This window comes from Microcebus murinus, chromosome 13 (assembly GCF_040939455.1).
Source record: "Microcebus murinus isolate Inina chromosome 13, M.murinus_Inina_mat1.0, whole genome shotgun sequence".
NCBI classification, from domain to species: Eukaryota; Metazoa; Chordata; class Mammalia; order Primates; family Cheirogaleidae; genus Microcebus; species Microcebus murinus.
This window is the reverse complement of record NC_134116.1, coordinates 5,560,014-5,581,251: the sequence shown is the minus strand read 5'-3', so window position 1 is coordinate 5,581,251 and position 21,238 is coordinate 5,560,014. Positions and strand designations below refer to the sequence as shown.

The window sequence follows — 21,238 nt, the reverse complement described above, 5'->3', positions numbered from 1 at the left end:
TTTTATAGTGTAATGTGGCAGTCATGGCCAAACAAAACTGCTTTTCCTGGAGTTAGGGTCCTGGTCTGAGTTTGTGATGTCCTGGTGGATCCCAAGACAAAGTAAGACCATTTTGAGACAACAGGATCCTGCCCATATGATAGGCTTGCTAAAGAAAGTCCCATGTACAGGACAAATAGTGATCACATCCCACTGTAGATCTAGCTACAGTACATTTTGTTTTGGTCTTGCCATTGGTACCATCTGACAAGATATCCAGGAAGAATCATACTTCCCAGTGTCTGAGACGAGAGGCCTGATGACCTTGGCTTTATGTGTCATCCCTAAATCAGTCCCAAACCCACCTTCTTCATCTCTCATGCATGGCCTGGAACAATATTCCATCCACACAGGGATATTCAGGGAGAAGCACACATTTGTAACCCTGGATGTAAATCAACCAACTTTGACCTGAATGTGAATCTTGAAAAACATTGTAACGAGGTAATTCATCACCACTAGACCTGCCTAACCAAAAAAAACTAAAGGGAATTCTTCAAATCAAAATGATAGAATAATAATTGACAATATAAAAACATAAAGATATAAATCCCACTGGAAATACTAAATACATAATGAAATTGACAATATTCTAATACTCTAATGGTACATAAATCACTTTCAACTCTAGTATAAAAGCTAAAAAAATGTTAAAATGAGTATAGTTACAATAATTTCTTAAGGGATAAACAATATAATACATTATAAAGCATAACATAGATAGTATCTAATGTGTGGACAAGAAGAAAGTTGATTTTTTTATGCATAGAAATTGTTACCTTAACCTACCTTAACCTTATAAGACTTTTTAAAATGAAAGTCTCATAATAACCACTAGGAAAAATATATTGTAGTAGATAGCACAACATTAAAAAAGTAATCAAAGAATATTACAACAAAAGAAAAACAAAAGTGAACAAAACAGAAGGCAGTAGAGAACAAGAAGAAAGAAACAAACCATAAAGTGGACGCAAAACAACAAAATCACAATAGTAAGTACTTGCCTATCAATAATTATATACAAATAGATTAAATTATCCAATAAAACGACAATGCCATTGACTATATGTTGCTTCCAAATTTTAAGTTAGAATTTAATTATCATTGTTATGGAATAAAGGGGCAGGACCTTTAAGGAGTGATTAGATAATAAGGACTGTGCCCTCATGAATAAATTAATGGCCTTATCATGGAAGTAGATTAGTTATCATGATAGTGCATTTATTATAAATGGGAGGTCTCACTGACATAACCCTCTCTCCCTCATATGTCTTCATTTGCATTATATCACAACAAATAGATATTCATTTACCAGATGCCAGTGCCATGTTCTTGGCCTTCCCTGCCTCCAGAATCATAAGCCAAATAAATTTTTATTCTTTATAATTTACTCAGTACTTTATTCTGTTATAGCAGCAGAAAATTGAATAAAACAAACACAGAATGACTGAATGAACAAAAAATCCAACTATTGTTGCTGCTTACGAGACTCTCACTTTTGTTTTAAGTAGAAACCCAGGGTAAAAGTGAAAGGAGAAAAAAATATTCTATGAAAATGATAAATAAAATAGTACAGGGGTAATTATATTAGACAAAATAAACATATATTAGACAAAATTTTCCAAGTAAAATATGTAAGAAGAGTCAAAGGAATTTACTATATAATAATAAAGAGGTTAATTTGGCAGAAGGATATTAAAAATTAAAAATACTTATGCACCCAACACTGCATGATGTCGTGGCCCATTTACAGGACGGAGGATGAACAAAGAACACAAAACAAAAACGCAGAACACAAAGAGAAACACGGATACACATATAGACGGTTGACTCGAGTAGTAATCCACCGGGTCAGTTTTATTTTTTTATTTTATTTTTTTTATTTTTTTTTTTTTTGAGACAGAGTCTCGCTTTGTTGCCCAGGCTAGAGTGAGTGCCATGGCGTCAGCCTAGCTCACAGCAACCTCAAACTCCTGGGCTCAAGCAATCCTCCTGCCTCAGCCTCCCGAGTAGCTGGGACTACAGGCATGCGCCACCATGCCCGGCTAATTTTTTCTGTATATATTAGTTGGCCAATTAATTTGTTTCTATTTATAGTAGAGACGGGGTCTCGCTCTTGCTCAGGGTGGTTTCGAACTCCTGACCTTGAGCAATCCGCCCGCCTCGGCCTTCCAGAGTGCTAGGATTACAGGCGTGAGCCATCGCGCCCGGCCGAGTTTTATTTTTATACTATAAAAAATTAATGTTAGTTCCTTATACATAACTACCCAGGCATTTCAGCAATGGCCATAAATTCTGGTATTCTTTAAATTCTTAAATTCCATAAATTCTGGTAGCCTTAGGGAAGCAGATATCCCCTGGCTCAGAATTTCCCAGGTGGTTGCTCTAGGCGCCAGGCATAGATCATGGACCGAGATTAGCAAGGATGGGCAGGCAGCCACAGGGGACATTTCTCGTCCCCAGTTTCTCTTAGGGTGATCCCCTAAGACCGCAGGCTGATCCCCAGTGGCTGTGCTGGCTTAGGTCGCCCCTCCCTTGAGGGGTCTTACCTGTCATTGACTAACCAGCCTTCTTATGGGGCTTAAGCAGCAATCATAGGAACAATGTGTTTATGGTGTGGCCTCCAGACCCCCAATGCCATGGGGCTGAGCAGCTCTTGCTTACTTGCCGCTCAGGTCCTTTGTTATGCCTCTAGGCAACAGCTTTGTTTATCACAAGGAGCCTGTCCAGAGCACATTACTTTCAAACGCTCTGGGCAGAACACGTACATTACTCACTAAATTTAATTCTTAAACTAGGAAAATATATGTCAGTCCCCTACAGCATGACCTAAATATAAACAGTTAACAATAACAGAACTATAGGAAGAAACAGACAGAAATACAACAATAGGATCTTCAACATTAAATAAACCTAACAGGAATACATACAACATTCTATCCAACAGTATGAGAATACACAATCATCTCAACACACATGGAAGATTCCCCCAAATAGATCATATGTTAGACCAAAAAAAGTCTTTTCAAATTTAATAAAATCAAAATTATATCTTTTTATGATCACAGTGGTATAAAGTAGAAAATTAATAGCAGGAAAACACTGAAAAAATTCATATATATGGATATTAAACATGTCCCTGAACGACTAATGGGTCACAGAAGAAACCAATAAGAAAATAAAAAATACCTTGAGACAAATGAAATTGGATACACAATAAACCAGAACTTCTTAGATGCAACAAAAGCATTTCTAAGACAGAAGTTTATGGTGATATATTCTTACATTAAGAAAAAAAGGGGGCTGGGTGCCGTGGATCACTCCTGTAATCCTAGCACTCTGGGAGGCCAAGGGGAGCAGATTGTTTGAGCAGAATAGCCTGAGCAAGAGCGAGACCCTGTCCCTACTAAAAATAGAAAGAAATTAGCTGGACAACTAAAAATATATAGAAAAAAATTACCTGGACATGCTGGCACATGACTGTAGTCCCAGCTACTTAGGAGCGTGGAGCAGAAGAATTGCTTGAGCCCAGGCAGGAGTTTGAGGTTGCTGTGAGCTAGCTAAGCTGACACCACAGCACTCTACCCGGGGAGGGGAGGGGAGGGGAGGGGAGGGGAGGGGAGGGGAGGAGAGGAATCTTAAACAATTAGCTTTAATCTTAAAAGAACCTGAACAAAAACAAAATAATCTTTCTGTCTGTGATGGTTTAGCTTGCATGTGAATTTAATAACCTGCCAAAGGCTTAGCCAAGTGTCAAGCCTATCTTTGTGTACCTGACACAAATGGTGCTTCTATCCAACTATATTGAACTTGTATATGTCAAATTGGTGAAACCCTTTGTTCTGAACACCAAATCAACCTAATTAAGGATGATAACAACAAGAAAGCAGGGGAATTGGTAGGCCTCTGTAAAATTGAGAAAGAAGGGAAATGACATAAAAAGCTTGGTTGCAGTTGTTTAGTAGTTAAGGACTATAGCAAAGAATCTCAAGCCAAGGATGTCACCAAAGACAAGAAATGCAAGAAATGAACATGTAAGTTTTGGCTCACATTCCTCAAAATTTCTCAATGGCAATTTTTTTTTTTTTTTTTTTTTTACAGAAAAAGAAAACAATCCTAAAATATTTTTCCGGGACTGTGAATAGCCAAACACCCATTAAGAACAATAAAGAAGAACTATACTTTTGAATTTCAAAACAATCTGCAGAAATAAAAATATGGTACTGAAAGACAGATAAACAGACAGTGGAAGAGAACAGCACCAAAATAAACCCTGTGTATATAATCAAATTATCTCTCACAAAATTGCCATGACCACAGTGGGAAAGGGGAACAATTTCAAGAAATGGTGTTGAAAACTAGATATTTATATGGAAAAAAGTTGAACCCTTCTCATGAACCATATAAAAATGTCTTAAATGGATTAAATACTTAAACATAAGAAATATAACTATAAAACTCTTAGAAGAAGATACAGGGGAAAGATCATGATATTGGTCTTTGCACTGTTTTCTTGAATTTGACATCAAGTGCATAAACAACAAAGAAATTAACATAAAACTGGGATTACATCAAACTCCAGAACTTCTACACATAAAAAAAAAAAAAACTTAGCAGAGTGGAAATGCCCTGTAAGAACTGGGTGAAAATATTTTCAAATCACATTTTGATGAGTTAATATTCAGAATATATAAATAACTCTTAAATCCAAAAACAACAGAAAGTGAATAACTTGATCAAAAAAGAGACAAAAGATTGAACTCACATTTCTCCAAAGAAAATATTAAAATGGGCAACAAGAATTTAAAAGGATGTTCAAATTTTTTAATCTTTAGAAAAATGAAAAAAATCACACAAGATATCACCTCACACATAAATTAGCCACAATAAAACAAACAAATGAAAAAACAAAGCTGTTGAGGATGTGCAGAAATTGGTACCTGTCAGGGGAAAAATTATGCAGATACTATGAAAATCAGTATGGAGGTTCCTCAAAAGATTAAAAATGAAATTGTCATATGATCCACTTATGGGTATGTATCCAAAGTATGCAACACAAGACCTGGAATTGGTATTTCTACACCCATGTTCATTGTGGCATTATTCACAAAAGCAAAATGTTACAGGCAACCCAGATGCCCCTCAACTGATAAAAGTTAAAGAAAATGTGGCATATGCACAAAATGGAATACTATTCATCTTAAAAAAGTGAAAATCTAGTCACAGGCTACGTACGATAAGGTCAAACCTTGAGAATATTATGCCAACTAAAATAAGCCAGTAAGAAAGTGACAGATAGTATCTGAATCCACTCATGTGAGATGTCTAAAGTAGCCAAACTCATAAAAGCAGATAGTAGAATAGTGTTACAATAGTGTTTTTGTCCAGGGCCAGAAAGAGGGTGGAATGGGCACTTGTTTTATAATGCAAAAGATGTAAAAGATCTAGAGATCTTTTGCATAACAATGTGAATATACTTAATACTACTGAGCTTTACAATTAAAAATACTTAAGAGGGTAAATTTAGAATTATGTGGGTTTTTTTTAATTTCGGCATATTATGGGGGTACAGATTTTAAGGTTTCAATAAATGCCCATTTCCCCCCCTCCCCCCACAAGTCTGAGTCTCCAGCATGACTATCCCCCAGATGGTGCACATCTCACTCATTATGTATGTATATACCCGCCCCCCTCCCCCCACCCCAATACCCTATTATTGTAGTACCTATGTGACCCCTTAGGTGCTGTTCAGTTAATACCAATTTGCTGATGAGTATATGTGGTGCTTGTTTTTCCATTCTTGGGATACTTCACTTAATAGTATGGGTTCCAGCTCTAACCAGGAAAATATAAGATGTGCTATATCACCGTTGTTTCTTAGAGCTGAATAGTACTCCATGGTATACATATACCACATTTTATTAATCCATTCTTGGATTGATGGGCACTTGGGCTGTTTCCAGAACCTTGCAATTATGAATTGTGCTGCTATAAACATTCCAGTGCAGGTGTTTTCTTTGTAGAGTGTCATTGGATCTTTTGGGTAGATGCCCAGCAATGGGATTGCTGGATCAAATGGTAGATTCGCTTGTATCGCTTTAAGGTATCTCCATATTGCTTTCCACAGAGGTTGAACTAGTTTGCAGTCCCACCAGAAGTATAGGAGTGTTCCTCTCTCTCCGCATCCACGCCAGCATTTCTTGTTTGGAGACTTTTTGATAAAGGCCATTCTCACTGGAGTTAAGTGATATCTCATTGTGGTTTTGATTTGCATTTCCCTGATAATTAGAGATGATGAGCATTTTTTCATATGTTTGTTGGCCATTCTTCTGTCTTCTTTAGAAAAGTTTCTGTTCAAGTCTTTTGCCCACTTTTTAATGGGGTTATTTGATTTTTTCTTCCTGATTTTCGTGAGTTCTAAGTATATTCTAGTTATCAGTCCCTTATCGGATGCATAGGACGCAAAAATTTTCTCCCATTCTGTAGGTTGTCTGTTTACTTTTATGACTATTTCTTTGGCTGTGCAGAAGCTTTGTAGTTTGATCATGTCCCATTTATTTATTTTTGTTGCTGCTGTGATTGCCTTTGGGGATTTCTTCATAAACTCTTTGCCTAGGCTGATGTCTAGGAGAGTGTTTCCAACTTTTTCCTCTAGAATTCTAATAGTTTCATACCTTAGGTTTAAGTCTGTTATCCAGCGTGAGTTGATTTTTGTGAAAGGTGAAAGGTGTGGGTCCTGTTTTAGCCTTCTACAGGTGGCTATCCAGTTTTCCCAGCACCATTTATTGAAAAGGGATTCTTTTCCCCAGCGTATGTTTTTGTCTGCTTTGTCAAAGATTAGATGGCTATATGAGGATGGTTTTATATCAGGATTCTCATATCTGTTCCACTGGTCAATATTCCTATTTTTGTGCCAATACCATATTGATTTAATTACTATAGCTTTGTAGTATAGTTTGATATCTGGCATATTAATGCCTCCCATTTTGTTTTTTTTTGTTTTTTTTTTTTTTTTGAGACAGAGTCTCACTTTGTTGCCCAGGCTAGAGTGAGTGCCGTGGCATCAGCCTGGCTCACAGCAACCTCAATCTCCTGGGCTCAGCGATCCTACTGCCTCAGCCTCCCGAGTAGCTGGGACTACAGGCATGTGCCACCATGCCCGGCTAATTTTTTGTATATATATTTTTAGTTGGTCAATTAATTTCTTTCTATTTTTGGTAGAGACGGGGTCTCGCTCAGGCTGGTTTCGAACTCCTGACCTTGAGCGATCCACCCGCCTCGGCCTCCCAAAGTGCTAGGATTACAGGTGTGAGCCACTGCGCACGGCCTTCATTTTGTTTTTGTTGCCTAGAATTGCTTTTGATATTCGGGGTCTTCTTTGGTTCCATACGAAGCATAAAATTATTTTTTCTATATCTGTGAAGAATGCTGATGGAATTTTAATAGGTATTGCATTGAATCTGTAGATCAGTTTGGGTAGTATAGACATTTTGATGATGTTGAGTCTGCCGATCCACGAGCATGGTATGGATTTCCATCTGTTTACATCCTCTGCTATTTCCTTCCTCAGTGTTTCATAGTTCTCCCTGTAGAGGTCTTTTATGTCCTTGGTTAAGTATATTCCTAGGTACTTTAATTTCTTTGTTGCTATTGTGAAGGGAATTGAGTCTTTGATTTGGTTCTCAATTAGATTGTTGTTGGCGTATATGAATTTGTTTTTATCATAATTAATTTTTTAAAAATAATTAAAGGAGATACAGTTATAAAGCTTCCCAAAAAATACCTTCAAAACATGTTTTTCTCAGCAAAGAAAATATATATTCATCAGTAAACACATGATGAAATTAAAAGTATTTTTATAACTACTCACCTAGACAAAACATTGGCAATAAGCCAAAAGACTATACTAGATAAGCCACAAAGTTGTAGTCATATTTATAGAGATCACCAAACACATAAATTAACTGCTAGTCCTATGTCTGATTCATATTTTAATTAAACCCCAAATTGACTTAAAGTGTGTACATAAACTTGTAAAATTTTATTCAAAATTATAATAGAGGTAAGTCAAAAAATACAATAACCTAATTTTAAAGAACCTACCTCCCAAAAGAAACACAGTAGTACAGTATTGCAAAACAAGAATAAAAGAAACACCTATAAAATTCTATAAGCAACATTGATGTACCATTAAAAAAAAATTGTTCTAAATAACTGCAATGTTCAATTGTGATTATGCACTCACATGGAGCAGAAATTTTGAACCACTGGAATGCTGTGTAGGGAGATAAAATTTTATTGAAAATGCACTGAAATTATTAATATAAGGCTCTAATGAAAACATTTTAATTGAATAAAGATTTAAAAGATACTAAAGATGAAATTTTATTATTTTATTAATATATTAATGTTATTCCTACAAAAAAAATAAAAAGGTTGTAATCCAGCCCTTAGAGGCAAAAAGAAAAAGAACCTTTTTTTAATTCTCAAAGGGCATGATTTACTTTTCTAAATGAAGACAAAAATATGAATTTTGTTAAACATAATGAGCATCAATGCTTTGTAAAATGAATATTTGGGAGTAAGTCATATTATCATTTAGATACAGGTTGAGGAAAGTGGATGAAAATTTTAATGATTCCTTTATACCTTCACTAAATTTAAACTTACAAGTGGACATATGGGGTGCCTACTAATTATCTCATTTACTTCTCCCATAACATATAAATTCACGCATATTGTTTTGAATGTTTAAATACATATTACAAACTTGAAAGTAAACAATTCAGAAAGTGAAAACATATAGGGACAGCGACATCAGCAAGATGGAATAATAGAAAATCCCTCACTTGTATATCTACCTTCAGCATCTAAAATTTGGCAGACATCCATTGGCCAAAGTGCATTATGACACATTTGGGAGCCAGGGAGAGTGCTGTGAATCCCTGCTAAACCCCCAAACCAGGAAAGGTTGATCTGAGAAAGCAGGCCCTCATCTACATAGCAAACTTGAGAATCCCTGTTCTTGGCTACAGACTAGGAATTGGCACACCAAACGTGGTCTGAGAATAGAATTCTGAAGCTACTCTTGTTCCAACTCCTCCCAGCCACATTATGGGAGTGGTCCCGCCCATCCAAAGACCACATTCATGGCCATAAAGGCAGGCTTGCAGACTTTGGTCCTTACTATGGTCTCTGAAGCAGTTCTGTGACTCAATATCAGCTCTCTTAGCCTCAGTCCTTGGCTAGCCTTGCCCACCAAGGGACACACAGTGACCTGAGGATACTCTCCACATACTCAGTGGGAGTCACATTCATGGATCCATACACCTGATATCAGGCCCATCCTATGCAGACCTAACTGCAAGTACCTGCCCTACAGATCAAAGTCATGAAGGCAATTCAGTCTGCCCCCAAATAAGAAAAGATTTACAAGGCCAGGTGCGGTGGCTCACGCCTGTAATCCTAGCACTCTGGGAGGCCGAGGCGGGCGGATTGCTCGAAGTCGGGAGTTCGAAACCAGCCTGACCAAGAGCAAGACCCTGTCTCTACTAAAAATAGAAAGAAATTAATTGGCCAAATAAAAATATATAGAAAAAATTAGCCGGGCATGGTGGCACATGCCTGTAGTCCCAGCTACTCAGGAGGCTGAGGCAGAAGGATCGCTTGAGCCCAGGAGTTTGAGGTTGCTGTGAGCTAGGCTGATGCCATGGTACTCTAGCCTGGGCAACAAAGCGAGACTCTGTCTCAAAAAAAAAAAAAAAAGATTTAGAACCGCCCAAGGCCCTGGTAACAAGCTCACCAAAGCTAGACCCCAATGAAGACCTGCAGTGACCAAGCTACAACTCCTCTCCACTGCAAACACAGAAGGGGTCCCATCAGCTTGGGGAACCAACAAGAAAAGATCTTTACCTGCTGAAGTCAGTTTATAAAAACTGCAGATACCAAGGCAAGGCCATATTCTACCTGCTTTCAATGCATATATTTTACCATAATACTGGAAATTCTAGGCACAACAATTTGGCAGGAAGATAAAACAACAAGCAAATTGAAAAGAAGTAAAAAAGTCACCATAGATCTAGACATAATGTTATACATAGAGAAACACGAATATTACACCAATACACTGTTTAAATAAATGACCTCAGTAAATTAGCAGAATAAGAAATTAACCTAGAAACATGAGTTGTGCTTCCATACCCTAACAACAATCTGATAAAAAAGAAAACAATCTCATCTACAATATCATCAAAATAATAAATGTCTTAGGCACAAAAACCAAAAAGAAAGATCTTTATGCTGAAAAACAAAATAATATTGATGAAAAAGACACAAACAAACATACAAACATATCATGATTATGTATTGAAAGAATTAATATTATTAAAGTACCATATTATCCAAACCAACATATAGACTTAAGGTGATTTCTATAAAAATCCCAATGGCATTTTTCACAATAATAAAAACAAAAACAATTCTAAATTTATATGAATCTACAGGAGACTAGTCAAAGTAATGTTGAGAAAGAAAAACAAAGCTGGGGACAGCATGCTTTCAGATGTTAAACTATTTTTCAAAAATATGGTTATAAAAACAGGATGCTAAGTGCATTAAAAACAGACACAAGAACCAACGGAACTGAAGAGAAAGCCTAGAAATAAACTGAAGCATATAAGGTCAACTAATCATTGACAGGGCAAGAAATTATGATCTTCTTAATACTTGATGCTAGAAAAACTGGATACCCACCAGTAAAAGAATGAAATTACACCATTTTTCTAACATCATACCTAAAAAGTAACTCAAAATAAAATACAAATGAAATACATGAATCCTTAAAAATCATAAAAGAAAACATGAAATATCTTCCTGATGTTGGTCCTGGTAAAGATTTTTTGGAATGTGACACAGAAAGTATAGCAAGAAGAGCAAATATAAATAAGTTAGACTGCATCTAACCAAAAAGCTTCTACAACAAAGAAAACAATAGGGAAAGTCACAAGATAGAAGAAAACATTTGCAAACCATATCTGATAAAAGCTTAATACCCATGATATATTAATACAAGAAACTCAAACAAGTTAAAGACAAAACCAATAATGATAATAACTGAAAAATAGAGAAAACACTAAATAGATGTTTTTCCACAAAATACACAAAATGGCCAACATTTATATAAAATGATGTTCAACATCACCAATCATCAGGCAAATGCAAATTAAAACATTACTATTACCTCACACCTCTTAGGATAATTCATATCAAAAAGAAGAGAGATAACAAGTTTACAAGGGCATGAAGAAAAAGAAATACAATAAACTGTTGTTGAGTTGTAAATTGGTAGAATCATTAGGAAAACCAGTAAGAAGGCTTTAAAAAAATTTTTTTTAAAAATAGAACCATAGGGGGGAAATGGGCATTTATTGAAACCTTAAAATCTATACCCCCATAATATACTGAAATAAAAAAAAAAAAATAGAACCATAAAATCCAGCAATCCTACATCTCTGTGTATAAGCAAAGAAATAAAGTCATAATCAAAGAAGGATCACTCGAGCCCAGGAGTTTGAGGTTGCTGTGAGCTAGGACGCCACGGCACTCACTCTAGCCTGGGCAACAAAGCGAGACTCTGTCTCAAAAAAAAAAAAGAATGGTTATATGGCTGGACATTTTCCAGACAACTCTCTCTCTCTCTGTCTCAATCTCTTTCTCTCACACACTCACACACACATCATACTTGGATATATATGAATGATACAGCCAGGGTAAGTTTCATAGTAAACAAGAGAAACTTATAAATTTTAAAAATATAAGGTCACAACTATATGCTCAGCAATGTACTATAAGCCCTAATAACATAGTATACTTAAGAAATTTAGGAAGTGAGTAGATGCAATCAACTATATTAAAGGTGAGGAATATGAAAATATATAATTTATTAATCTCAATTCACACTAAAAAATTCTGGAGTAAAATAATGTTGGTTTTTTTATATTTAGAGAGAATCATTGTTCTGATGAAACCACTGAGTATAAATTTCTGCAAAATAACAATGGAAACCTCCATATGATAGGAAATAACAGAGCAGAAAATGTACATTTGTCTCTGATTTTCCTGGGATTTCTGAAACAAATATCAATATCGTCATCACTGACACATTTCTGACACGATGCAAAAAAAGAACATAAAAATGGTTTAAAACAGAGTTCCTCAAAAATATGCTCAGATATTCTCATGTGTCCAAAAGCAAAGGAAGAGCACTCAGATCTTATAGTCCCTTATAAGCCATGAACTTTGGCTCTCTTGGCAAAATTGAAGAAAGATCACTGAGTAGAAAGAGAGACCTTAGAGAATTTTAGAGCATGGGACAGAAAATGCCCTACATGAGAGTAAGAGAATGAAATCCAGGCTTTTCAGAAACCATTTCCACTGAACCAGAGCTTCCCAAACCATATTTTAAGGTCTGGCTTCTTGCGAGACCTCTGGGACTCTCATCTGCTTCATTCATTGCCACCTACCTGGGTGTTTGGCTACTCTCTCATGTCTGTTTACATTCCAGGGCTCTTGCCTTTGCTCCAGACAAATGATAAGATCCGGCTTAGAGGCAGCAAAACCTATTTTAGTAAAAAAAAAGTAATATAACTCTTGCTAGCATTCTCCAATTACCAATCTAGTACTGTGCTCAGTAGAGAAGACAAAATATTACAGAAGTTTCTAGAAAATTAAATTCAAAATACTGTTTCTTGACAGAACCATTAGAATATTTAGGAGGCATTTTAAATGTATGGGTCCTTAGCTCCAATATCCAGTACTACTGAATCAAACACTGGTGATAAAATTGAATTTTAAGGTCTGAGCAACAATGTTTTAAGCCACCAAACTGAACTGTCACTAGAGTGCAGAATATAGATCAGTTCAAGAAAGGGACAGCAGTTTCATGTCAAGATGACACCCTGAAAACTTTCTTTTTTATACAAGATATCCTTGAAAGCAGGGATCTAAAACTCATTCATGCGAAGCAGAAACTCCAAAAAACATTCCACAAAGAAAGAAAATGAAAACCTTAGGGTGTATTACGAATTCTAAAGTGAAGTTATCCTCACCCAGGGAGACCAGGTTACTGTAGTTCTCTAACATCACATCCCTATACAAATTCCGTTGAGCAGGATCCAGGCATGCCCACTCCTCCAGAGAGAATTCTATGGCCACATCCCTGAATGTCAACAGGCCCTGGAAAAAAATGTGTATTTACCAAGTAGCCATGTAGCTATTCTTGTAGCTATTACCATGTAGCTATTCTTAATTTGACTAAATGTGAAATGAGAGAGTGAAGTAAACTGGCTCTGACATGCATGAGTGACTATAATTATCTAATATTATTAATTACCTAATATTAATAATAATATTCTCTAAGGTATTCTCTAACTTGGAGGACAGAGAATGGCAAAAAGATCAACAAAACAAGTATAGATACTGTACTTTTCTGTATGATAACATATAAAATTAAGAGCATTGACACAGGCATATACATTTTTGAGTGGTCTATATATATCATACACAATAAGCTTTTTAAGTTTTTAATTAATTTTTTCAAGTTTTTTACATATACTTGGTAAATAAAACTTGCATATATTTATAATTTATAACATATTATTTTGATATATATTGAAATGATTACCATAATAAAGCTATTAACATATCCATCATTTTATATACTTACCTTTGTGTTAGAGTTGAGAACACTTGAATTTACACTTTTAGCAAAAGTCAAGTACACAATACATTATAAGCTTTATATGTTTCTCACATGGAAAAGTGATTAGGAGTGACAGGGATACTTCTAAAATTTTAATATGTACTACAGAGAACTGGCGATCCTGTTAAAATGCAGATTCTCACTCAGGAGATCTGGAGTGGGACCTGAGTTTCTGTATTTCTAACAAACTTCTCAGCAATGCAACCTCTTCTGGCCCAAAAACAATATTTTGTCAAACATACAGTAAGTGGAAGAGCCTGAGTTTTATCCTAATTTGTCTGACAAATAAACCAAGATGAAAAGCTTCATTTCCCAAATCAAGCTATAAGCAAAGAGAAACTAAAAGGAAACTTCCAGATTAAATGTGATGATTTATGTACATCAGCCAGTAAAATTCCCCAAGATACATATTAATGATAAATAAGAAAAATAATTAACTTTATAATTCAGGACTCTCTCAGAGAGCACCTAGCTAATTTCTCACTCTCACTCAAGCAGGTGTCAAACTCCTGACCTCAACAAATTGTCTTACCTTGGCCTCCCTAAGTGCTAGGATTACAGGCTTGCATCGCCATGCCCAGCCGTTAAGTGTGCATTTTAAAGTTGTATTTGGCATAGCGATGATGGGGCATCAAGATAGAACCTCAGCAGCACATATTTTCCTTCTTCACTGATAATCTGAGTACCCAACCCTATACTTAGAAATCTTGGGTATCTGCACCTTCTCATGTTGATCTGTCAAAAGGGAACACTTTCAACATTGCAGGTCATAATTTCATGAGGAAAAATGTTCTTAGTATGTAAAAAGCGTGGATGGAGAGAATAGAGAGAAGCCTCTGATAAGTAGAAAATAAGGATTTTAAAGAGCTCCCTAAAAACCATAAGAAGGGAAAAAAAATATTTGAGATGATGCTGTGAGGCAGAAGCCTCAGAATTAGAGAAAAAAACAGTTAGCAAGTCCTAAATATATGACATTCTAGGAGTAAAAGTGGACACAGCCCCTGAACTGGTTGGCTCTTACCTGAGAACCAGCCATTTCTTCCTCGTCCTGCTTCTCTAGGATTCCTTTCCAGGTGAGAGTATCTGGACAAATCACAGGTGCATCTTGAGAATATGCATTTTAAGGCATCAGAAAAACCCCCTTTTTTTGCTACCATGAAACCTACAGGCAAAAGAAACATGAAGTAATCAAATAACCCTATTAAAAAGTGGGCAAAGGACTTGAACAGAAATTTTTCTAAAGAAGACAGAAGAATGGCCAACAAACATATGAAAAAATGCTCATCATCTCTAATCATCAGGGAAATGCAAATCAAAACCACAATGAGATATCACTTAACTCCAGTGAGAATGGCCTTTATCAAAAAGTCTCCAAACAAGAAATGCTGGCGTGGATGCGGAGAGAGAGGAACACTCCTACACTGCTGGTGGGACTGCACACCAGTTCAACCTCTGTGGAAAGCAATATGGAGATACCTTAAAGCGATATAAGTGAATCTACCATTTGATCCAGCAATCCCATTGCTGGGCATCTACCCAAAAGATCCAATGACACTCTACAAAAAAGACACCTGCACTCGAATGTTTATAGCAGCACAATTCATAATTGCAAGGCTGTGGAAACAGCCCAAGTGTCCATCAATCCAAGAATGGATTAATAAAATGTGGTATATGTATACCATGGAGTACTATTTAGCTCTAAGAAACAACGGTGATATAGCACATCTTATATTTTCCTGGTTAGAGCTGGAACCCATACTATTAAGTGAAGTATCCCAAGAATGGAAAAACAAGCACCACATATACTCACCAGCAAATTGGTATTAACTGAGCAGCACCTAAGTGGTCACATAGGTACTACAGTAATAGGGTATTGGGGAGGGGGGCGGGTATATACATACATAATGAGTGAGATGTGCACCATCTGGGGGATAGTCATGCTGGAGACTCAGACTTGTGGGGGGAGGGGAGGAATGGGCATTTATTGAAACCTGTACCCCCATAATATGCCGAAATAAAAAAAAAAAAAGAAACATGAAGTACAGAAAAGGCCACACTCATCTGTACTTTGTCACAGTAGAGATTCTGTAACAATTAGCTCCTACATAAAGATGAAAATGTGAGTTTCTCCTTTCCTTGCCTCAGGTGTCCTCCCCTGCCATAGGCACCAGCAATTTCTGCTGCAGCAATGGGAATATGGGCCACATTGACCCACTCCCACCAAACCCAATCAGAACAGGCACTGTGACCTCCCTTTGAGGATAAAGGCTACAATGAACAGATCTGGAAGCCCACATGCTTGACCCTGGCCTACCCTTAGAATCACTTAAGGGACTTAATTAAAACTACATGATGCTCTCACCCAGACCAATAGACAGAAGCTGCAGGGAGGGCACAGGTGATGGTATGTCTTCAAAATGGTCATGGGATTATAATTGGAAGCCTGGGCTAAGAGCCACTTAGCTGAACATTGCCTCTCAAATTTCAATGTAAACTACCAACTTGTTTTCAAGTTGGTTTCAAATGCTTTCAATAGAAAGCATCTGGTATCCAGGCATCAGCCTAATTAATATGATTCTACAGATAGAAAAGGAGTCTATGTATTGGCTTCATAAACAAGTTCCCTGTGAATGCTGATGCTGCTTCCCCAGATCTGATATCTGTAGCACTCAGCTAGAAACACAGGCACAGCACAGAGTCCCCTACACTTGACACTCTTATAACAACATAAATAATTCTGGTCAAAGAGAAGACCACAAATCACCATCAAGAAACAACATTTTCTGTCGTCCCTTTAAAGATTACAGAGGCCGGAAAGGCAACTACATCTAAAGAAGTCATTTGGAAACAACATGTGCACATGCCTTAATGCAATTTTCACTGATGATGTACTTTGTGCTCACAAGTATGCTAGAGTGCACTGTGCTGAGATCCTCAAATTGTGGCAGTTAATCCATATAATTCCCTGGGAATCAGGTACTAATTGTCCCATAATTCATATTAGGATCCAGATATTGGGCACAGATTTAAAATTTTTCTTCTGTTTCTTTGTCACTGATGAAATAAAAACTATACAGAGTAAAAGACATAAATGGATGGGAGATACGTGGAAAGGAAGGGTGGAAAAGTAGTATGAAGGGATTTTTCATTATTGTGTTTATATTTATTTTCTTGTAACTTATGGAACCTCTACTGGATATGATGGAATGGAAAATAAGTTGGTGGTTTAAATGTCTCTAGAAGCACAGATTTTTAAACAAAGATAAAAATTAAGGCAGCAAAATAACCAATCTTTTGCACCCATTTATCCACTTTTGGCTTTAAGGAAATTGTTAGTTCCAGCTCTGGACAGACAGCAGAGCAGCCACCCCAAACTCTGATCTCCTCTAATCAGTTCTGTGATGGGAGGTTCCAGGGTGGGGACAGACCTGGACAAGGCTTAGAAGAGGTTGGATCTGGGCATGGCTGTGGCATGGAGCAGGCCTAAGGCTCTGATCTCTATGCTGCTGGTTTATTTGTTTATTTTGTCTTTTCTAAACTTGGTCAACATAAATTCTACTTCCAGAGTTTGTATGTTTTTAATTATTTAAGGTACACTCTTGTCTATTTCATAGCATAACAAGCAATTTAACATAAAGCATCAGAATTTTCTAGGACAATTACATCAAATGCTAAATATTTATTCCAAACACAGTAAAACATTAGAAATAACAACAAAAATTCTTCTTGCCATGTATAGTGACATCAGAATTCACAGAAACAACATAGGAAAGTGGTTCAAATGGAGCCAAAGTTCTCCATATATCTCCAATTCTTTGTACTGACTACGTAATGCTGAATTTAATGATTTATCCATTTGCTCTAAACTGAAAGTATCTAGACAGTAGAAACCATGTGCTTCATCACTGTTTTTCTCATGGTCACTTGAAATTTTTGAAGCCAGTTGGTTTACCTATCAGTCTAAGTCTCTAAACCTTTTTTTCTTCACTTAAGTACAGGAAACTGGAGAAATTCTCATCTAGGGACCATCCAAGATTTTTTTTGGGAATGGAAAAAAAAAGTCCTGGATAATGCAGTCTTCTCCCTCTGAGATGGAAGGAGGTTTAGACCCTGTTGTTAGCCTAACTCCAGTCTGCACAGGTCATCCCCAATGTCTAAAACACTCCTGGATGCTGCTGAGATATCCCCATTGAGCCTGGGCTTATGTTTACAAGGTGATGCAGGAGAAGAGACTCAGGTTGACTCTCTGGGGTCAGGATAGAGAATAAACCTGCTTTGGTGAAGCAGCCAACTATGGATAGAGGTGTGGTATCGCCTGTTCATGATCAGCTAACTCTAGGGTTAAGAGGAAGGAGAAGAACACCCTACTCGAGTAACACAGTGTACAGGCAGGGGTCGTTTTCATCATGGATATTTTGTGGTCCTCATCTTTCGATGTTAATTGATCTTCTCCCTTCTTATTTTGAATTAAGGAAGGGTGGTGTCCCTGGAAGTGTTGGGTTAAATGCTGATGACTTTTTTCACTTATCGATTATGTACTGACCACTGGGAGCCATTTACAGAGCTAAAGCAAGTCACAGGACAAGATCTGGAAAATTCTAGGGCTCTACCTGGAGAGGCATTTCAGGTTTATAAAGTCCATATAGGGCTCTTATGCTGCAGAAAATGTATTCCCTGGGGACATTTTTGTACATCACAGCCTGAAGTCTGGCCCTGTGTTGTAAATCCCAGGTGGAGGCCAAGTCTTGTGTGTACATTCAAGGAGGAATTATACTTGCTCTGAATTCCTGGGATTTACAAAGCCAGAAGGGAAACTAGACGAGAGATCTAATCATGCAGCCTGCTCTACATCAGGATCTGGGATCCTGCAGAACCCCAGATCTTGGATTCAGAATTTTAATCTACAGATTTAGGCGCCTAGAGAGGTGGGAAAGTAGCAGCATCTGCTGCACGTTTCCTGGCATTTGAGCAGGAAGACCCAGAAGACCTGGAGATTCACAGGCCAATGTGGTGTGCATGCATCCATCTGGGTGTGCATCAGACCCCATGGTCTCAAAAACAGTTTCAGGTCTGAAGACACAGGACTGAAAGACAGGACTGGGACTGCTGATTATAACCCTGTGGGAGTATTTTTGTAAAAATTTGGTCTAACTGTGCTCTAGAAGGGACTGTACTTCATAAATAGTCAAACAGGCCAGAAAGGTTCTGTTTTTAAAAATTATAAATGGTGGCTGGATGCAGTGGCTCACATCTGTCATCCTACCAGTTTTGGAGGCTGAAGCAAAAGGATAGCTTGAGGCCAGGAATTCAAGACCAGCCTGGCAAACATAGTGACAGCTTTTCTCTAAAAAAAATTTGGGCATGGTAGCACACACCTGTAATCCTAGCTATTCCAGAGGCTGAGCTGGGAGGATTGCTTGAGCCTAGGAATTTGGGGTTTCAGTGAGCTGTGATCATGCCACAGTACTCTAACTTGGGTGACAGAGTGAAACTCTGTGAAAGAAAAGAAAGAAAGAAAGAGAGGAAGAAAGGAAGAAGTATTAGTATGGGACTAACAGTTAAAATTGCATGTTTCAACTAGGTGTGGTAGTTTACACCTATAATGCTACACATTTTGGAGGCTGAGACTGGAGGATTGCTTGAGCCCAGGAGTTTGAGACCAGCCTGGGCAACAGAGCCAGATTCTGTCTCTAAAAAATAATAAAAATTAACCAGGCATGATGGCATGCACCTGTCACCTTAGCCACTCAGGAGGCTGAGCCTGGAGGATCACTTGAGCCCAGGAGTTTAAGGCTGCAGTGAGCAATGATTATACCACTGTTCAGGTGACAGAATGAAACCCTGTTTCAAAAATATTGCTTATTTCAGAGGACTTCAATATGAATTAAGATTACAAAGAGTCAAAAAAATCTTACTAACATATGGAAACTAAACCTAGAGATAAGAAGAGAAAAAATTTCTACATACCAAGTATATAAAGAAAATAACATGTGTTTTGTGGTGAAAATGGTTATAAAAAAAGACATAAAGATGCTGGTTTTTCCTAAAAAAAGTAAGTTTACCTAGTTTACAGTTTATTTCAATGTTGCATTAAATTAAAAGAATAAAAGAAAAATGAGATAAAATGAATATAGAAGACTGGAGAAAGAGAATGGGAAAAATTCACAAGAGATTATAAAAGGTTTATGGAAGTCTTATCTTGTGTGATGAGAGCTGATTGAGGTTGAATAAATATTTATCAAGTTTTATTTAAACTAGATTTTAAAATAGTACAGTAATGAGGATAAAACTTGGTTTTATCTTTTAAACAAGATTTTCATGAAGTATTAATAACAGATATTAAAAGGCTTTGGTTCACCTTCAAGTAAACTGTGAAAAAATATAATGACCCAATTTTTTTATTGTGTCTTTAACCATGATCATTTTAAGTCTTATCCTATTTCTTCTTTGAGATTTTATTCTCATCTTCACAGAGATTGAAAATCCCCTTTCACTGGTAAAATAATTTCTCTATTTGTAAACTACAGCCAATTTTTTAGCATTTCCATTGTGTGTATCACTCTCAGTTTTCTGGATTGGTGGAATATACAAATAGAATAATAGAAAATCAACTGGAAATGTTTTAATATTCCCTGGCCTAGGGCTCTCTTCTGGTAGTACTGTTTTACCCTCCTGAGAAAGCTGAGAAACATCAGCTTTCTCCCTTTAAAATAATAGTAGGAAGGTCCACGCACCTGGATGCAATAGTCTACAACTAGCTCTCTTTAAAGTTGATATGATTCATTATTGCCAAGGCCATATAAAGCTTTTCACTAAAAGTTTTAAATTAGCCGGGCGTGGTGGCTCATGCCTGTAATCCTAGCACTTTGGGAGGCCGAGGCGGGCGGATTGCTCAAGGTCAGGAGTTCGAAACCAGCCTGAGCGAGACCCCGTCTCTACCAAAAATAGAAATATATTAAATGACCAACTAAAAATATATATACAAAAAATTAGCCGGGCATGGTGGCGCATGCCTGTAGTCCCAGCTACTCGGGAGGCTGAGGCAGTAGGATCGCTGAGCCCCGGAGATTGAGGTTGCTGTGAGCCAGGCTGACGCCATGGCACTCACTCTAGCCTGGGCAACAAAGTGAGACTCTGTCTCAAAAAAAAAGTTTTAAATTAAAGATTTCTTTTTAACTGGGTGCTCCCTGGTGATACAAATATCAAAGATTATGGCCTCCAACATGGGTAATTTCTTTATTGGAAACACCAACAAATAAAACATTTCAACCAACGCTGACAGAATCATATCCGGTATTGTTGAACAATCCCTGTGCTGGTAAATTAAAGAGTAATCTCTTCAGACATTTTGTCAGTCCTCTAACTATAGATACCTCTGAAGAAACCCAACACTCTACTAGTTCCCACAAAATTTTCTCTCAATCTATTTTAGATGGAGAT

At 37.1% G+C, this 21,238-nt stretch overlaps 1 protein-coding gene across 1 annotated transcript in view; it reads right to left on the bottom strand.

The window, feature by feature from the left end:
* Positions 1-14,834, bottom strand: part of LOC105864257 (zinc finger protein 679-like) — a 37,437-nt gene extending 22,603 nt beyond the window's left edge. The window contains exons 1-3 of the mRNA XM_076009636.1: positions 14,820-14,834; positions 13,146-13,272; positions 12,561-12,656 (exon numbers count right to left, since the gene is read on the bottom strand). Of these exons, the coding sequence (XP_075865751.1) occupies positions 12,561-12,656; positions 13,146-13,272; positions 14,820-14,834 (238 nt within the window). The remainder of the gene's footprint in view (positions 1-12,560; positions 12,657-13,145; positions 13,273-14,819) is intronic.
* Positions 14,835-21,238: the final 6,404 nt, after the last annotated feature.